Genomic DNA, 19,354 nt, shown 5'->3' with positions numbered 1-19,354 from the left:
CCTGTCTGAGACAGAGGTGCAGTGAGGGGTTAGATGCCTTCCACAAGGGCACTTCAGCAGTGGATGTGGGCATGGGAGAGCAGTGCTCAACCACACCCCTGCCCACAGTTTTCCTACTGGTCGGGGATCAAACTGGCAACCCTTCGGTTACAAGCCCCGAAGCCACAGTAGGCCACTAACTGCCCCCTGAGAGTGCGGAAGGTTCCACTGAGATTTGAACTTGGATCGCTGGATTCGGATCAGGAGTCCAGAGTGCTAACCTCTAGGCTGGGTGAACCCTGCCTGACCTGCTGCCGAATTTGGATTTCGCCCGGCAGCTCAGGCTGGAAACCTGCACATCTATCTCCCCTCCTTCCTGTCCACAACCTTTGGGTCCAATCACAAACTTATCCAAAAGACGCACCTGGATCATCGTGTCGGTCTGATGGGTTGAAGGACTATGCAAGCATACGGAGTCATTTGAACTATGCCCATTGATCACACCTCTTGTGCAGTAGAAATAAAGCGCAGACTCCCCAGACTAATGTTCAATCTTAAAAGATTGAGCTTAGTATGGTGATAACCAGACAACCATGAACCACCTGCGTTTGTGTAAAATACACTTCCTTAAAATCATATATGGACACGTAGCCCATCAATAAGAACCATCCGGTGATCTCAGAACCTTGCTCATATCTCATAGAATGCTGAAGAAGTTTGAATAAATTGATATATTTTTATTAAAAATGGAGATGGTGGCCCTCTATCCTGATTGTAGGTTTCCAAGTAGTAGCCTATAGTTGTGCGAGTATACACACACACACACACACACACACACACACACACACACACACACACACACACACACACACACACACCTATCCTATCCTATCCTAGCGATACCAAAATGAGTCGTTTGGGAGCCGAAAGAGCTGTGCTGCGCGGCTTTTTTGTTTAGCCAGGCAGTATACATGTTCGACTGTTGGCCAACAGGCGGCATGCTTTCCCAACATTTCAGTCTAACCAAATCCCCCCACCTAGCCCCGAGTAGGCTACTGGCTCGTGGCTCGGCTGGCGAACCCCATTCGTCTCGTCTACACACACACAAGCACATTCGAAACATGGCGGATAGGCACTACTAACCCACATCAGAAAATACACAAACCCACCTCAAGGTAAACCCACTTCTGGAGCACGCGAGCGATTATTCTCAGTTCCACTCCAAATCTCTTCGTTGCACATGAACGTTCTGCGTTCTAGGCGATTTTCCCGGTGCATGTTTCAAACACGCTGTCACATTTGTTTAGTAGTTCGCAATATTATGGCTCATGGCTAAGAAAACAATGTTAGCAGGGTTCCCGCTATCATGTAGCTTAGCTTATTACAGCGTAAATGAAAAGCTGCTGTGAAGCATGCTCGGCTGTGTTCGTTTTGTGTTAAAGCGCGCCGTTGTATTTATTGTTCTTGGGTGCCCAAGTTATTTACGCACAAACTGAACACGACGCGTGGCTCAACCCTCCCTGGTATTACCCAGTCAGCCTCCTATTACAACACTAGTCCAGTGTTAGGCTTTGTGTTTTGAAAAGGTAGCCTGCATCTCACGCTTTCTTTTGGGTAACCTCAGTTCACAATGTTTTGCATTTTTTATAATTCATGACCTATTTTAGATAGGCTACTACTGTGACTTTTGGTTACCTGCTTCAGGAAATCAGATTGCTGTTCCACCTTAATCTGACGCTAGCTAGTCAGTTAGCTGGGAATGGGATAACTGTCCCAGGAATATAACGTTGCTCGCTCCTGTCAATTTTTTTTTTCTTGGGAAGAAGGAAGAGGGAGGGAACTGCTCGCCTATGTTTGGACGCAATCCCTTGAGTTGGCGCAAGAAAAAGGCGCAATTCTTTTGAAAGAAATCACAACCGAAGCAGGCACATTTCAACAGTTATGCAAGATTGAGGTAGGTAACTGTTTGTAATGACCGATGTTGTTTGTCTTTCAGTTGTAATTCAGCCTTCAAATGTTGTAAAATAACGTTGTTTTTCATTATTATCCTTCGCCCATGCACGCTTTTAAATTAATCAACTAACATTACAAAACGATTGTTAAAACGGAATCTGTAAACGGATAACGTTAGCTTTTTTGTATCTCGTCGTTCACATTAATCAATCACAGACTAGCCATGTTTCCCCCTTAGCTTCGGTAGTTCGAAGATGCACTCTTCCCCAGACTAAACAAATGTTTGTCCCTCTTGGGTGAACTGTCTGTGACACCCTCTAATTGTCTGACCTGTTGACCCACACGTCTGAATATAGAATTGACTGACTGACAATAACTCCTCTGGGGACGGACACACCTCTCTCTCCGGTGTGGTGTCTGCATCCCATTGCTTACTACTGGACCTAAAGAACGAGAGGGGGGAATTCATTTCCATGTTTATTTTGTCCAACTCTCTTTACTGACCTCCTGTTCACTGAGACAAGAGTGGTTGGGGATGACCATGCATTTGGGCTGTGCAGGGGAATACAGCAAAAGAAAAAAAAAATCCTCTCATCACTTTCAATAATTCTGCTCAGGGTGCATCTCTGTTCAGGGATTGGTTACAGCTGGACAATGAAGAAGCCAGTACCACAAAAAGGTAAGAAGGCCATGCTAGCTTTTGTCTAACTAACAAGTTCAACATGAACAAATGTTAATGATGGTGAAATTGTTAATATCTTTCATTTCATACCATCTTGGAGAGATAATGAAAACATCTCTAATTATGAAATGACATGTTCTACATTGGGTAGTAGGGCTAGACTAATTTCTCACCATCTCTATCTCCATCCAGCTATTGAGTGGAAGGATGGAAGACGAATCAAACATCCACGCAGTGGCCGGCCGTCGCGGGTGCCATCTCAATACCAAGGTACAAACCACCATGGCATGATATCAATGACAGGCTGGAATCACACAACATATGCTCATCACAATTACCCTCCCTTTGACTGCATCTGTTCATTATAAACAAACAAACAGGTTAACTCTTCTGCTTAACAACAGTTTGTGTGCTTTTCCAATGAGTAAATATCTCTCCACTCAAAAAAGCAACCCTCTCTGTTTTTCTTTTTTTTTATCAAGTCAGATAGTCTCTGTCTTTGGATGTTGAGTATAAAAAACTAGAATCATATGTGACATGCAGCCATCCAACTCAATTCTGTTACCTGAGACAACTAGCTGGGTACAGACCCTGCAGTTTTGTTCTTAAATGTAATTGGACTGCGCTAATCGTCCCTTCTCCTGATGCCCAATCAGCAGGCCACTTTAGCTGGGACAAATACCTGAAGGAGACGGAGGCCACCGGTGCCCCGAGCCACTGCTTCAGACAGGTCAGTGTCCACCACTCGCTACTCCCCAAACCTAGGCTGGCTAAACCCTGCCTCCTGATCTGCCGGTGATTTGGATTTTGCCGATTTGGATTTTTGTTCAGGCTGGAAACCTGGACATCTAACATGTATCTCTCCTGCTTCCTGTCCACATCCTCTGGGTCCAATCACAATCTGGATTATTCAAAGGGCGCACCCGGATCGTTGGTCCTGATTGGTTGAAGGACTATCCAAAAGCGTACAGAGTCATTTGAACTATGCCCATTGATCACAGCTCTTGTGCGGTACAAATAATACGCAGACTGCCCAGACTAATCTTAAATAATTGAGCTTCTTATGGTGATAGCCAGACTACACCGAAGCCACAGGGGATCCATGGTGCTGTGCCCCAAACGTGAAAAGAACTGATCCATCTTGCTATGTTGGTGGATGTGTTCTGTAGAGAGACTCAGTCCTTCAGTCAAAAAGAGAACTCGCACATGTTGCCAGAGTGTAAAGTGCTACCCTAGTGCAAAGCCTTTTCGGCTCCATACAGACCATCATCAGTGCATCAGTACTTCTGTAGAGAGACAGCGTTGTTGCTGCTCGGCCTGTGATTGGGTCCCTCTAGACTTAATGATCTGGTGAAATCACACCTGTAAAGGTGTTCAGTTCTTGTTCACTGTGCCCTATGCGTTGATGCTCTGGCAGTGTTGGTCAAATCTGTTTCCCCTCTGATAAACAAAGAACAAGTGAAATGGGTGTAGACTGTCTCTGACTGAGTCTCTGTCTCTCCTTTCTGTCATGGGATGCCAGTCTCTCTTGCAATATCTTGATCCGTTGTCAGGATCATGTATCTAATTTATTACTCTTTATTTTTCTTATCAAACACTCTGCTGGACTGCAGCAAAAGTGTATGTGTGTGTGTGGCCAACAGATCTGCTAGAATCACAAAGAAATGGATGGGCAGTATTCCATCACAGGTGTCTGCCAGGTTTATTGGGTAGACTGTCAGATGCTGGAGCCAGTATTCCAAGGAAATCTGTTCAGGGTTTTGCTCATGCAGCCAATAGCTTTGAAGGGACATACTCACAGGGAGTTTACACCAGGCATGTCACTAAAGCGTTGCGTTCGCAAAGCATCTGCTTCAACAATTAGCTTAAATTACTTTCAGTGGCACCGGCTACACCAGATGTGATGGTGCCACGTACGTTAAAACGTACGTGCTGTTTTACGTATTGTTTTACGCTCAGCAAGCGGAGTGCTTCAGTTGCCGAGGGCGATAGGGTTTTTTCCTCCTTTGAGATGATCAATGAGTTCTAGTTCAGTTTGTGGCTCTGCAGCCTTATGCCCCAACTGGGACGAAGAGGATAAGTAAGTAAGTTGTGGCTCTGCCTGTTGTCATACAGCTCCATTGTAAGCCTGAACATGGACAGTTTATTGGTATCCTTCCACAATAAGAGATCCTTCGATTTTATTTTTTTTAAATGATTTTTTTTTAAATATTCAGAAATTATGCACTGGCAAAAATAGTTGCCATCCATCTTGTTCCATGCTTAATGCAAACCAGACTTTGCTTTTGACTTCATTCAACAAAATATGTTATAAAATGGAACAAATGAAAATGGCATGGGCGTAAATGATGGTACCCTTTGCCTAAGAGCACGTTGCGCAAAACCTTCAGAGGAGATCTGTAGCTTTTAATGAGACTTCGACATCTGCCAACATGTAGTTTGACCGCCCCCCCCCCCCATCCTTGCACCCCTCTCCCTGCAGAGCACCACCCCTCCGCTGAACGAGTTCAAAGCGGGCATGAAGCTGGAGGCGCAGGACCCGCGGAACACCACCTCCACCTGCATCGCCACGGTGGTGGGGCTGACGGGCGCCCGCCTCCGCCTCCGGCTCGACGGCAGCGACAACAAGAACGACTTCTGGCGCCTCGTGGACTCGTCCGAGATCCAGCCCATCGGCAGCTGCGAGAAGAACGGAGGCATGCTTCAGCCCCCTCTGGGTGAGAACAACAAACAACAACAACAACAACAAACATCTCATTGTTTTTAAAAAATATTCGTGACTATTCTTGATTTTTTTTTTTTTTTTTTTGATTGTGTAGTTTGGGTGACATCACTACAGTGAGGTCTGAACAGGAGGGAGGTCCCGAGAAGTAGGCTCAGGCTCTCCGAAATGTCGTCTGGCATGTATTTTTCTGAAAACATGTAAACATGATCCACTCGGTTTGTTTTGGATGCATTGTGTTTAGGCTTTCGGCTGAACGCCTCGTCGTGGCCCATGTTCCTGCTGAAAACCCTCAATGGCGCTGAGATGGCCCCAGCGCGCATCTTTCACAAGGTACCTGTCCCACACACTAATCAACCATTCTGTATGTCGGGAGACACCTCAAAAGCCATTATCCCACTTATCCCCCAGTTGTCACTATACATAATGCAATAGTCATGCCTTTATAGCACGCAAAGGAAACAAGCGGTTCAGTTTAACCCTTAGAGCCCGATTGACGCAAAGTTCGTCAAAAAAACGAAAACACTCCCATTCTTCTCTGTTACATTGCTCCGCAACTATTCCCGCATGGCATCCAATTCAAGGCTCACTTTGTTCATTGCAATGCAGTAAAAAGCTGTTAAAGAGAATGTCATGAGTGCACACACAGGCGAACACTCAAGCTCAGGTCAAGTCAGGTCAGATCAGTTCGTGTTACAGATATGGAGAGCAGAAAGGTCATTTTTTATCACTAAATAAAAAAAAATGCCTTTCATTTCTGTGGTGCGATACAATAATTTTTATAACACGCTTTTTGTACTTTTATTATTTGAAAATCAAAAATAAAATCAATGAAAGTATTGATACATTAAATTGTGGTAGATCTGGGGGGTATTCCATCAACGCAGCTAACCGTAAATCGTGGCTAACTTTGATAAGCCTCGCTAATTTTAGAGAGAGTTCAGTTCCATTACTCCCGCTAACAGGAATCTCAGCTGAGTTGCTGGGGTAACATATGCTTCTGAACTAACCTGGTCGGTGGCAGGCTAACTGCCGAGCTAAATTTATCTGTGTTGCAAAAAAACCCACCAGTCGGAAAACGAGTCCCAAAAGTTGGTTCCGTCAACCTGTGCTTTCGTCACCTGTAGGCCTAGCCTACAACTTAAAAGTAGAAGGAGAAACTTTTTTCCCGACAGTGTTGCAATCATTGATTAAGGCTACCTATTCGCTAGTTTCAAAGAATTTCTGAAAATTATGCAACTTACATTGTTTGAACTTGATCTGTGTGTGGTCCAAGGGATCTTGCGTCTCTGCATCAAGGAAGTCTGTCGTGGTGTCATGCGCAGCGTGACAGGACATCACCCGAAGCATATTTTGCGTGTTCTCGGGTTCGGTTCCCATGCGATGAATTTATATTGGCTATGTTAACACATTAATATTGCCATGTTTAGTTATAGGCCTACTCTTTAATGAAAGGCATCACTATTGATAAAGGGTCATGTATGCTACAGTAGCTTGTTCAGTGACAGTAGGCAGGCTGTCAGTGCGATGAGGCAGCTTATTCTGTAAAGGCTATAATAATTAAAACCGCTTCATATAGTCTATTGATTAGGCCTATAGTTTCGGATATTAGGCTATTACACAAATTAAATTAGGCCTATGAAATGACATTGAAAGCCAAATTGCATTTCAGATAATTATATTTCACAAACACTTTGGCAGAACTATATGCTTATGGGAGACAATAGGTTTTCTCCCAATACTCCCAGGACAATACTAATTTATTTTATGACCACCGAAAAAATATTTTAGAATGAACCCTACAAACGTTATCAATGTTGAATAGCTGCCAAAGTTGTTTTGAGTTTAAATAGCCTACTTATTCACTCGTTTTGTTCAGAGTGAAGACAATCAAAGTCCCAATTCAAACCATCATAATTACTGTTTAGCGATTTACAGTAGGCCTACGATTTCGTTATTCTCCTTTTTAGGCAACTACTGTATCTAGGCTATTTTTTTCTCTCGTGTTCAATTTGATTACTTCCGATGAAAATCCTGTAGATGGCGCTTGTAAATCGAACTGAAATCTTCTAGTTTGCCTTAATTTTACGACATGTATCCTCTTTTCGTCAATCTATGATTTTGGTCTACTTTTCTACCTCGTGCACGAGCAGACATGAAGCTGATTTTAGCCTCGTTTGAATAAACGAGGGCAAGATGCAGCTAACTTGAGTTAATGGAACGGCTTTAGCTTCAAGTGGAAGTCTACACTAGTTCAAGCCAGGCTATTTCTGTTGAGCGCCGCCTTGTTTAGCGAGGTTGATGGAATACCCCCCTGGGCAGCCCAATAGGCAGCATGCGTGATTGTTTTTATCCTGGTACTTACAATGACCAGGATAATTGCTTGTAATTAAAGGTAGGGAGAATGTTCTTTGGGTTAAAAAAAGAAGCCAAAACTTGAATGTGTTCTTTTGTCCTGACAGTGATAACAGTGAGTGTTGAGCTTGTTTACAGTTGATTCCACTGTTCCGTAACCTGCAGGCTCAACTGTCGTTTACTATGGTTCTTACAGTTGCCATTTAAATGAGCATTGATATGGAATGATTCAACTTATTAAAAAGAAATATAATGTCCGCAGCACTGCTAATTGCTCCCGTTTAATGTTTAATAAGTAATAAAATAAGTAACGTTTCAACCCTACTTGGTCTTCATCAGGCAAAATCTTTATATTATATTCCTTTTATTGAAGCGACTCTCTATTTCTCCTGCACCTGCAAGGTGGGATGTGCACACAGCTACTCTTTTTGATGAAACTTTTTTTTACCAGATGAACGTCACAGGTGTTTTGTTATACAGGATTGATAGCCATCCTACCAGCCATTATGAAAAGAGTATTTCTTCTCTGGATGATGATGCAGCATACGCTCTGTGAATGGAACGCATCAGTTATATGCCTGGTGGACCCTGTCTATGAGACGGGAATCCAAAGCCTGTGTCTGCAAAATTAGTACGGGAGCCTTCTAAAATTTTAGGTCAACCGTCAGATGCAATGACATGAGTCAGTGTGATGGGTAATATATTTTGCATTATTCTTAACCATAGGATGCACTAAAGACAAGAGGAATGTTTTTAGTCTAGAGTTCAAAATGGAAAGGGTTTGAGATTCTCGTGGAGGTTGGAGGATTATTCCACAAGAGGGGGGCTCAATAGCAGCAGGCTCTGCCTCTTTGGATCACAAGAAGATTGGCACCTTGGGAACAAAGGATATCCTACTGACCACCTAGCCTGACGACGTCATACTCAATTCTTATCAGAATATGAGTCTGAAACTGCTCCATTCAGCTGCGATTATGGGGCGTGATTCAACCGATACAGTGCGGGGGGGATAGCTCTGCACTCATTGGATAGACCAAACCAAACAGAACAAGTTATTGGCTGTCAGTATCTGCGAAATCTAAGACAGAAATATGTAGCAGGGTAGGCTATGGAAAACATCCTCCTTCGTTTTTAAAAATAATTCCTTCAAACTGTATGCAATGAACAGCTGGGGAAGTGTGTCGTTAACCCAACGAGCAAACAGACATTTTTAAACAAACGGGAACATCATCACCCAAACATGCTGTTTTAACTGGGTGAAAGTGAAACTGAAGTTTTCCCACATATCCTCGTTGGTCTAAGTGTTCAGAAATAGTTGTGCGAATCCGTGATAAAACCTCCGTTTCAATAGCTAAGATAAACGAAAGGCCAAACTGCATGAACAAATTATGCATTCATAGCCATAGCGTTTCTGTTGCAATCAAAATCAACCTAAGCGAACATGGTCTCACACCCAACTCGTTGAACGAGGACGCATGCAGCCGTGAACGTCACTGCTGTTCATATGTCAATCATCACGTAAAGCCCGCCCTGTGAAATGTGATTGGTCCGGGCCGAAGTGTATCTCGAATAGTAGCAGCTGAACGGAGCAGTGCCAGACCGAAGTTCCCTGCAGGAAAAGAATGGAGGCGGGGCTAAACTTCGGTCTGGCATCCAGGCTACTGACCACCACCAAAGGAGCAGATTTCCTATCATTCGCTACGGCAGCGGAACAGTTGGAGTGACAGCGTTGGGCTACTAATGTCAAACAATTTGAGCGTTGAGCTTGGTTTAACTTCCAAATCGTCACACCGCTACGGGACAGTAGGGCGTAGACCGCAACGAGAGTGATCATGTAGTTAATTGCTTCATATTCAGCCATCAGGCAGACTGAACAGGACACAACATGCTCAAGAACAGTAGCAAGTCACAGAGGAGACTATTATTAGTAGGCTTTTGCCAGCTTGTGTCGTTGGATTTGTGTGGAATGCAAAGTTACAGTCCTTGAATATACCTCTATCTTTCTCCATCTCTCTCTCTCTCTCTCTCTCTCTCTCTCTCTCTCTCTCTCTCTCTCTCTCTCTCTCTCTCTCTTTCTCTCTCACCTCCTCTCTCACCACCTTCCTCCTCTGTCTCCTGATTGGTTGGTTCCCAGCAGGAGCCGCCCGTGCCGGAGCAGAACTCGTTCCAGGTGGGCATGAAGCTGGAGGCGGTGGACCGCAAGAACCCGCACTTCATCTGCCCGGCCACCGTGGGGGCGCTGCGTGGCGTTGAGGTGCTGGTCACCTTCGACGGCTGGCGCGGCGCCTTCGACTACTACTGCCGCTACGACTCGCGCGACATCTTCCCCGTCGGCTGGTGCGCCATGACCGGAGACAACCTGCAACCGCCCGGCACCAAAGGTCAGTCACCCCCCCGACACTCACTCACACACACACACACACACACACACATGCATTGACATTCGTGATGAACAGTTCCATTTGAATGATTTGGTGCTAACATTCCATTCTAACGGTAGTTGCATTGTTACCTTTGTCAAACTCAAGTTCAGTTCCACTGTATGTTCGCGGAGAAGTACCTCCTCCTTGCGATTGCTCACAAATGTTCGCCGGAAACTCAAGGCTAATGGAAAACAGTTTGCAAACGTTCGCCTATGTTTGCGAATTTGAATGCACCTTTGGTCTCTTTGTGTCTTGTTTGTCTTTGTCGTTCATTCATATTGAATGAGCCGTACCGTAATTGCAATGGCCTTGTTGACTGTAAGTGAAAAAGCCATCGATGTCCTTCACTGTGAAAAAGACTCTTCTGTTCTCTGAGTGCTCAGACTTCTCATCAGGTCTCTATGGAGATCTACTCTCCGTTCTCATCCGTCAGAGGTGACTGCTCCTGTAGCAGAGAATATTTGTCACCTAAGTTGTGGGACTGACATCAGACTGCCTATTGTAATGTAAATATCGACCCCTGCTGGCGAGTCAGGGTAATGCAAGTGTTATCATAATGAACTGAATCCAGAGAGGGTATTGTTGTATCTGTTGTAGCTTGAGTGAGTGCTTGGGTCGGTGCCATACACTGGGAGGACCAACGAGCTAATAAGATGCAGTCTCTGTCTCTGCAGGGTGCTTCGCATTGTTACATTGGGGTGAAAGAAGTCTTATTGAGGGTAAATGTTCCCCCGTTGTGTTGTTTACTTAATTTTTTGGTTTGTAAGATCTCTGGTCGAGGTGTGAGACAAGGTGCAATGGCAATGCCAAACCTGCTTCGCATAGTACTGGGTGAGAAATCGGGGTCGTTGAGGAGAGGCACTGAGAGTGTAAATGAAGTTTGGAAAGCATGAAAGAATGTGAGCAGGTAATGTATAAGGGAGGCAGGTGAGAAGGTGGAGGTGAAGAGGGAGAAATGGAGAGAAATGGGGTGGAAAAGAGAGAGGGAGGGAAGAGAGAGTGGTGAATTTGGGCAGTTGGGGCGATTTTTTTGTGTGTGTTGGTAACAGTTTTGCTTCAAGAGGACCTGGCAGTGGACCAGCTGGCATCGCTCTGCTCCGTCACACTTAGACTCTGTGCTCAGGGAAGAGCTTCATACAGGCACTCAAACACACACACACACACACACATGCACACACACCTAAGGGCCAGCAGGGGCATTCTGAGATGTGGAGATGAATGGTGTATTTGTGTGTGTTGGTGTGTGTGAGTGGAAAGACTAAAGTGCCAGACAGAAAGAACTATTAAGTTTTCCTGTCGGGCTCCCAGACCCCAACAACCCCCTGCTTGATGAGCTATCAGAACTGATTTCCTTACACGAGGATCCGTCATTTATTCTCCTTTTCCGCTCTCTCTAGTTTCCCCCACGTACCAACTTGTACGTCCTGACTCGGCTCGTGTACCCCACCATCCGACTCATTAAAAAGTAACACATTCTATTAATGAATTCCAGGCATCATGTTTAATAAGCCACCTTTAAGCCACCTCCGCCTGTATTGTTCTTCCTAGGTTGTCATACATTTGAACCTAAACTATTCAGATTGCCCCCACGTGGCCATACCATGGCATTACACCAATAAGCGAAACACATAAACGGCTCCGGAATCCCGACGGAATTACGGATCACTCCCAAAAGTTAATCGTTTCTTCCTTGGGTCATGCCTGACATTCGCTGAAAATTTCCATCCATTACTTTTTGAGTTATCTTGCTAACAGACAGACAGACAAACAAACAAAACAGACAGACAGACAGACAAACAAACGCCGGTCCCCGATGAAAACATAACCTCCTTGGCGGAGGTAATAACCAGAATTATATTTTTTTACAGAAAAAGTTTTAGCACCTTTCAGCCATAGCCCTTCTCACCTCGCGTACCACAGTTTGGGAATCCCTGTTTTAGAGGAAGACTTAGCCTATTATTATTACGAAATTCAGAGTGTGACTGAGGGAGGGAGAGAGAGAGAGAGACTGAAAGGGAGGGGGGAGAGATATGAGTTGAGGGAGAGAGAGAAAGAGAGAACTGAGGCCCAGGACAATGTTACAGTAGCAAGAACAATTAGACCCAACCAAATTACAAACAATGAAAAGGAAAACTACATCACCTATTGGAAAGAAGTAACCCAAACACAATCTAAATTACAATGTTATTTGGCCCTAAAACGTGAATACACAATAGCTACTTACCTGAGCACACTAAAGGACCCCAAGCTCAGAAAAACCACGACTATGTACAGACTCAGTGAGCACAGTCTCTCCATCGAAAAAGGTAGACACAGGCAGACCTGGCTGCCCAGAGAGGAGAGGCTGTGTTCACACTGCAGCTTAGGGGCTGTGGAGACAGAGCTACACTTCTTAACAGAATGCCCAAAATATGAGGAAATTCGGACACTATCATTCGAAAAAATAAATTCAACCCTCCCTGAGTTTCTGACCTGGACAAATGAGGAAAAAATGCCTTACATCCTTGGTGAGCATGAGGATGTGGCCATTCTGGCTGCAAAATTTGTAGCAGCCTGCCATAACCTGAGGGACAGCCAGTGAGGCCACAAACACCAACAATGGTGTATAGTTGTTAATATTATTATAATCATTGTTTCACTTTTATGTCTTCTATGTCTTCTATTTCTACTTTTATGTCCTCTTATACGTTAATTACACAGTTTATTTATTTTCTTTAACCCCTTACCTGTACATGTAATTGAGCTTTGGCAATATTGTTGATGAAACTTTCATGCCAATAAAGCTTTATTGAATTGAATTGAAAAAATTGAATTGAATTGAATTGAGAGAAGCTAGTGGGAAAGGAAGTTTTTGAGAGTGCGGCGAGGGGAAGTGAAGGACACGGGGACCGGGTGAATCACGGGACAGCAGAGCAGCTTGAACAGCACTTTCCTCTCCTCTTCCTCTCCTCTTCCTCTCCTCTTCCTCCCCTCTTCCTCTCCTCTTCCTCCCCTCTTCCTCCCCTCTTCCTCTCCTCTTCCTCCCCACTGCACGGCTGCTGCTATTTGGGGAACATGCAGACACATAGAGAGAGAGAGAGAGAGAGAGATAGAGAGAGTGTGTGTGTGTGTGTATGGGAAGGATGTGATGAGTCACTGGAGAAAAGCTGCCATTCACAAGAGACTGAACTGGAGCCTCATCTGAACTTGGTTAGCTCTTTGGTGTGTGTGTGTGTGTGTGTGTGTGTGTGTTCGATTGTTGTTGTAAGGGGTTGACCCATTTGTCTCTGAGGAATATACTGTAATAATATAATATGTACAGAAGCATTCTCCCGTCAAGGTGTGTGTGTGTGTACTAGAGATGCGCGGATGGACTATTATTCTATCCGAAACCGCATCATACAACTCATCATCCGTCCGCCATCCATCCGCACCTACGTTTTTTATGTTTTTTTCAGAACCGCATCCGCCCGCCATCCGCTATTTGTTTAAAGGTCTGGGTGATCCAAGACGCTGATGCGACGCGAGAAAGCTCTTGTTCTAGAAAGATGCAGCTATTTAGTCTTATTAATGGCAATTAAAGAAAGAAAGTCCGAATAGAATAACAACAAGCCATTCGCTGCAGCTATTTAGTCTTATTAATGGCAATTAAAGAAAGAAAGTCCGAATAGAATAACAACAAGCCATTCGCATTACAGGCCAATTAACTCTATGCAGCTTGTCAGGGTGACGACTAGGACGAGCCTGTTCTGAAGACTCCCGTTAATTTTGATTGCACGAGTGCACGTCTTTTCCAGGCAGACAGTGCAATCCATATCAGCAGGCCTTCCTTACATACAAGTTATAAACTTCTTCTTTCTTATTGCACACTGCAGACGAAAACATAGGCTACCATAGGCAACTTAATTTAAACTTGTTGTTACCTTTGAGTTTGTCACGCACATTCACTGGCGGCGTTGCCATCTCTGATAGTAAACAAAGCAGCATGCACTGCATAGACACAACTAGACCAAATTACTGCCTGATGAGAAAAGTGTGCATGTTTTTATCGGATGTAAGTAACAGTATTTAACAATGTAGCTTATATATTTTTTCATTTGATCGGTTCAACCGCCACCCGCCCGAATCTAATTAAAATATTATTTTTCGTAAGGTCATCCGCCCGATCCGCGGTTTAACCGCGGAGTCCGCGGCTGTAACCGCTATCCGCGCATCTCTAGTGTGTGTGTGTTTGTGTGTGGTTGGTGTAACAAAAAGATGTGTGCGTATCTGTAGGGGTGTGCAGGGCCTTATATAGCTTTCTGTGCATGCATGCCTGTTGTGTGTGTGTGTGTGTGTGTGTGTGTGTGTGTGTGTGTCAGGTTGCAAGGCCTTCACATGCAAAATCATCAGGGGCCCTCTCGAGAAAAAAGGGGCATGTAAACTACAGAGCAAGTGCACATACATATGCATGCGGTGTGAGACAGTGACTCACACACACACACACACACACACACAGACACACACACACAACAATGTGTACGCACACACTTGTAGACATTTTTGATTGTTATTTAAAGGTTACCATGTCTACTTAGTATGTGCTCACAACAGTTTTGCTGTGTGATCTGTGAGGTGTGGCGAGGTTTTCTAGACATTGTTTTTGAGTAGGGCTCTTGTCCTCACAACTGTGTGTGAGATACCAAAACCACAGGCAGGAAGGAAGCATTGTTAGGGGAAAAAAAAGTGACTCGCACTGACTCGCACACACACAGACCTCCCGCTCACACTGAACCGTAGATTGTCCGAGGGTTAGCCTAGAGTGTGTGTGTGTGTGTGTGTCTCATCCCTCTCCATCTGACCAAAACTGACCTCTCAAGCCGCAGAGCAGACTGTCCAGCAGCTTCCCAGCTCCTGCAGGTATTGCACTCCTCTGCCTCTGTCTGCTTTGTTTGTTTGTTTATTTATTTATATACTTTGAAAAAGTTCCGTCTCTGAGTAAGCTGCAGGAGTAGCTTTCACTTTTAGCGCCGCAGAGGAAGCTATTGTGTTTTGCTGATCGGATCTGATGGCGTGTTGGTTATTAGTGTTTGCTGGTGTATTTGTGTGGTAAGAGCAAAGCTTTGTTTATCTGCCTCCGTTCTTTATTCTCATCTCAGCGCTTCGCTCTCTCTCTCTCTCTTGGTCTTCTCGAAGCCGTCCGTTTAGTGCCCTGCCTGGAGGAATGTGTACACAAGTTGTCTCTTTGTTGAGAAACGAAATGGGTCAGTTTGGCCTGGAAAAAAAAAAGAAGCCTACTCTCAATCCGCTGTCTGGCCGTGTGTGTGTGTGTGTGTGTGTGTGCGCCCGGACATTTTGACATTGGGATAGGAAGACTGTGAATGTGTACAGTATATGCTTCTATCTTTGTAAGCAATATTCTAGTGACAAATACCCCTGGACTTGAAGAATGCTGGTCAGCAGTAGCTAAATGCTGACATTCTAGATTTAGTGCAGTGTGCAGCCATCATGTCATCATGTTGCCATGTGTTACACCATTACCCATCATGCCCTGTTCAAGATGTTAAGTTCTCCAGGCCATGTACCTATTTCTTGTCTGGCAATTTGGGTAACTGCCATTTGATCAAATGGTTTTGTTTACATTTTGTATAGTGTGCAACCAGTCATCATACTATGTGTTGCACCTGCAGTTTTGTCTGTGTCTGCAGTTCCTGAGGTTGATTTTGATCAAATACGTGATTGTTGTTGATTGTGACATGGCTTTGAGGTTTGTGTTGATGGAACATGTGATATGTTTTAATAAGCAGGATCCATATCCCATGTAAGCTTGTTTAGGTAGTATGTGGAACAAGTTCTATTTGATGTTATCATCCAGCGATCTCTGCAGTGTGGTAGTGTACTTCCGTGTGTTTGTGGTTTTGTGTTTGTAAGTACGTGCGTGTGGGTGTGTGTGCTCTATTGCAGATTGCTTTTGGTCTCTTTTGACATTTCCCGCACCAATTGCAATTTTCTGGGCCGATTCAGATTTCCAATTTTAGCCGATTCGGATTTCATTTCTTCTAACCACTTAACAGCACACCCAAAGATTTATTTTCTATCTTTTCTTCAATAGAACCTGTTAAAGAAATGTAATTAACTTTTCAATAATGAAATGGCTGTTAAAAATGTAACATGTGAACAGACAAATTCTTCTTCAAGTCTAACTTCAGCTGCAGTATCAAACTATAATAGTTCCCAGTGTGGTGCACTGTGTTATGGAACAGCTACAGTGGGTATAGTAAGTATTCACACCCATGCTAAAGTTGACTAAAAAGAGGAATATAAAATAATCTTTTGAGAATTGATTGTAATGCCTTAATTCAAAAAATGAGTAAAAATCAAACCGCTAAGGACACTAATTTTCTTTGTGATTGAAGAATGTATCGTAAATAGATAAATGTTCTTCCTTAAATACAGGTTGCATAAGTAATTGGACCCTATGTTAAATTCCCATAGGAGCAGGAGGATTTTTTATATGTTTTTATTTTTAAAGGCCAGCTATTTCATGGATCCAGGATATTATGCATCTTGATAAAGTTCCCTTGGCCTTTGAAATTAAAATAGCCCCACATCATCACATACCCTTCACCATAGCTAGAGATTGGCATGGTGCCTTTTCCAGTTAGCCTATTAGCCTGTTTGATGCTCATTGAGCTCAATGCAAATCAAACAGGCTAATAGGCTAACTGGAAAAAGCACCATGCCAATCTCTAGCTATGGTGAAGCGTATGTGATGATGTGGGGCTATTTTAATTTCAAAGGCCAAGTGTCCTTAGCAGTTTGATTTTTACTCATTGTTTGAATTAAGGCATTACAATCAATTCTCAAAAGATGATTTTATATTCCTCTTTTTAGTCAACTTTAGCATGGGTGTGAATACTTACAATACCCACTGTATATTCTTCCTCCCACATCCAATATCCAACTGAAAATACAATTCATGATAGATTTGAACATGCTGCCATGGAGCATATTTTCAGTGATGCATATTATTCATTTATGGAGGGGGAGAGAAAAGTTTAAGTATTGTGCAAACACAGAGGAGGAGAAGTGCTAATAGCGATTGATTAGGCACTCTTGTCATATGTATGAAAACAGGAGTTTTCAACAGGTGTAATCCAAATTCCGTAGTTTCACTTGCACAACATCCACTTCCCAATGATCTGCTAGACTACAGTAAGGTATTAAGTAAGTCATAGCCTTACTGTGCGTTCAGACCAAGAACGACCAAAGCTGCAAAGTCGCCTTTGACGCTGTTAAAGTGCTGCTGCTTAAAAAATTCTGTCGCCCAAGTCGCTCATGAAGTGAGAGATTCAAACGTTCAATTTCGTTTATGACATCCAAACAAGCGAAGCACACCTGCATTCCGATTTGTTATCAGTGTTTTGCAGACTAAACGAGTCATAGCAAATTTGCATAAAGTTAAACTGTTTTTAACTTTTTTTGGCCTTTCTGGTCGCCCAAGTTTTGACGCTGGTTGCCGAGGTAATTTTGGTCGCTGTAGTCGCTCGTCCCCATTCAAAGTCAATTACTTCCGGCGATTTTGCAGCTTTGGTCGCTCTTGGTCTGAACGCACAGTTAGTCTACATGCAGTAAATACAGTAGTTTGAATATTTTTTAAGTGGAGGAGAACTACTAGGCCTACTCTGTATGTTGCTGCTTGTTGACATCTTGTTATCATGTATGATCACTAAACTTTGATTACTTTTAATGTCACAGTCGGTTAACTATACATAATGAAGTGACATCAAATTTCACGCAATATAGCAAAGCCCAGTGTTCGCTTTCTGTGCATTGAAATTAGCGCTTTCTTTGCACATCCAGCCCTGAGGGTTAGCCTTTCCTAACTTCTTTACACTTTCTGAACTCAGCTGGTTGATGTTGTTTCAAGTGTCTTATCAGAGTTGTTGTGCCAAAGTTTTTTCTTTGTTCCTTTTTCCATATTGCAAACTTCAGTGTGTGTGTGTGTGTGTGTGTGTGTGTGTGTGTGTGTGTGTGTGTGTGTGTGTGTGTGTGTGTGTGTGTGTGTGTGTGTGTGTGTGTGTGTGTGTGTGTGTGTGTGTGTGTGTGTGTGTGCTTCTTCACAAACACTAGAGAATTTCCATACAGCTGACATGTTGCAGGTTAATCCGAGTTGCAGGGGAGTTTTCCGCTGTGTTAATCATTATCATCATCCTCTCCTCATCAACTGTTTATGTACTTGGTGAAATGTTCTCAGGTTCAGCTTTACTGGTGTAATTTGCCAGGTGTCCTTGATCCACATGAAGAGTCTTACAAACTGTTTCTCTCTCTCCCCCTCTCTCTCTCTCTCTCTCTCCCTCTCTCTCTCTCTCTCTCTCTCTCTCTCTCTCTCTCTCTCTCTGTCTAGTGGGTCAGCCCAAGTCTCTGGGAGCTCCAACAGACGGCACGGTGGAGGTCGCGACGGCAGTGGTCCCCCCCGCACCAGGCCGCCCCCCGGGGCAGAGGGGCCGCAAGCCGGGCCGCAAGAAAGCCAAGCTGCCCGACGCCTGGCTCCAGAAGGGGGCGCCAGAGGGGCCGCAGGCAGACCAGCCATCGGCCACAGACAAGAGCCTGGAGCCCCCCGTCAAAATCCCCAAGAAGAGAGGCCCCAAGCCCGGCAGCAAGGTGTGCAGTGGGGGGACAGGCACACACACACAATGTGATAATGATAATATTGTCCAATCTGTTAACTGTGTGTGTGTATGTGTGTGTGATGCACATGTGTGTCCGTGCATGGTGTTGGTTGGTTGTGTGTGTGTGTGTGTGTGTGTGCACGTGTTTGGGTATGTATGTCTCTGTGTGTGTGTGTGTGTGTGTGTGTGTGTGTGTGTGTGTGTTTCTCTATTTCTCTCTGTGCTCCAGCTGGGCTGGGCGAAGCGTGCGGCGTGGCTAGACGGGGCGATGGCGGGTCCTGGGCGGCCGGCCAGTAAGCCCCGCGGCCGCGTGCCGGCCAACTGGACCCAGCGGCTGCAGCAGGTGCAGGCGGGCCAGGCCGACGTGCCCGTCAAGATCCCAAAGAAGCGCGGCCCCAAACCCGGCAGCAAGGTGATGCTTTAGAACCAGAACACTTTAGATCTGTAGGTTTAGAACCGGAACACTGTTGGTTTAGAACTGGAACACTTTAGATCTGTTGGTTTAGAACGGGAACGCTTTCGATCTGTTGGTGCAAGCAGTGGTTCTCTCAGTGATTGATGTGGTCTCAGTTAATGTTCTATTTTTAACCTAAATGAAAATGTATTTTGG

At 44.4% G+C, this 19,354-nt stretch overlaps 1 protein-coding gene across 5 annotated transcripts in view; it reads left to right on the top strand.

Moving 5' to 3' along the window:
• Window positions 1-1,062: 1,062 nt before the first annotated feature.
• LOC134083126 (polycomb protein SCMH1-like) overlaps window positions 1,063-19,354 on the top strand; it is a 32,008-nt gene continuing 13,716 nt past the window's right edge. Inside the window, exons 1-10 of one of the 5 annotated variants that reach the window (XM_062539284.1) lie at window positions 1,063-1,154; window positions 1,803-1,933; window positions 2,550-2,611; window positions 2,807-2,884; window positions 3,271-3,344; window positions 5,097-5,331; window positions 5,581-5,669; window positions 9,826-10,072; window positions 18,480-18,736; window positions 18,974-19,156. In XM_062539284.1, coding sequence (XP_062395268.1) covers window positions 2,587-2,611; window positions 2,807-2,884; window positions 3,271-3,344; window positions 5,097-5,331; window positions 5,581-5,669; window positions 9,826-10,072; window positions 18,480-18,736; window positions 18,974-19,156 — 1,188 coding nt within the window. In that variant the 5' untranslated portion in view covers window positions 1,063-1,154; window positions 1,803-1,933; window positions 2,550-2,586. Of the gene's footprint in view, window positions 1,594-1,802; window positions 1,934-2,549; window positions 2,612-2,806; window positions 2,885-3,270; window positions 3,345-5,096; window positions 5,332-5,457; window positions 5,485-5,580; window positions 5,670-9,825; window positions 10,073-18,479; window positions 18,737-18,973; window positions 19,157-19,354 lie in introns of those variants that run through there. The other 4 variants (XM_062539286.1, XM_062539282.1, XM_062539285.1 and 1 more) reach the window with 4 other exon arrangements.

Source organism: Sardina pilchardus, chromosome 6, assembly GCF_963854185.1.
Source record: "Sardina pilchardus chromosome 6, fSarPil1.1, whole genome shotgun sequence".
Classification (NCBI taxonomy): domain Eukaryota; kingdom Metazoa; phylum Chordata; class Actinopteri; order Clupeiformes; family Clupeidae; genus Sardina; species Sardina pilchardus.
This window is presented reverse-complemented; position numbering and strand designations above follow the sequence as displayed.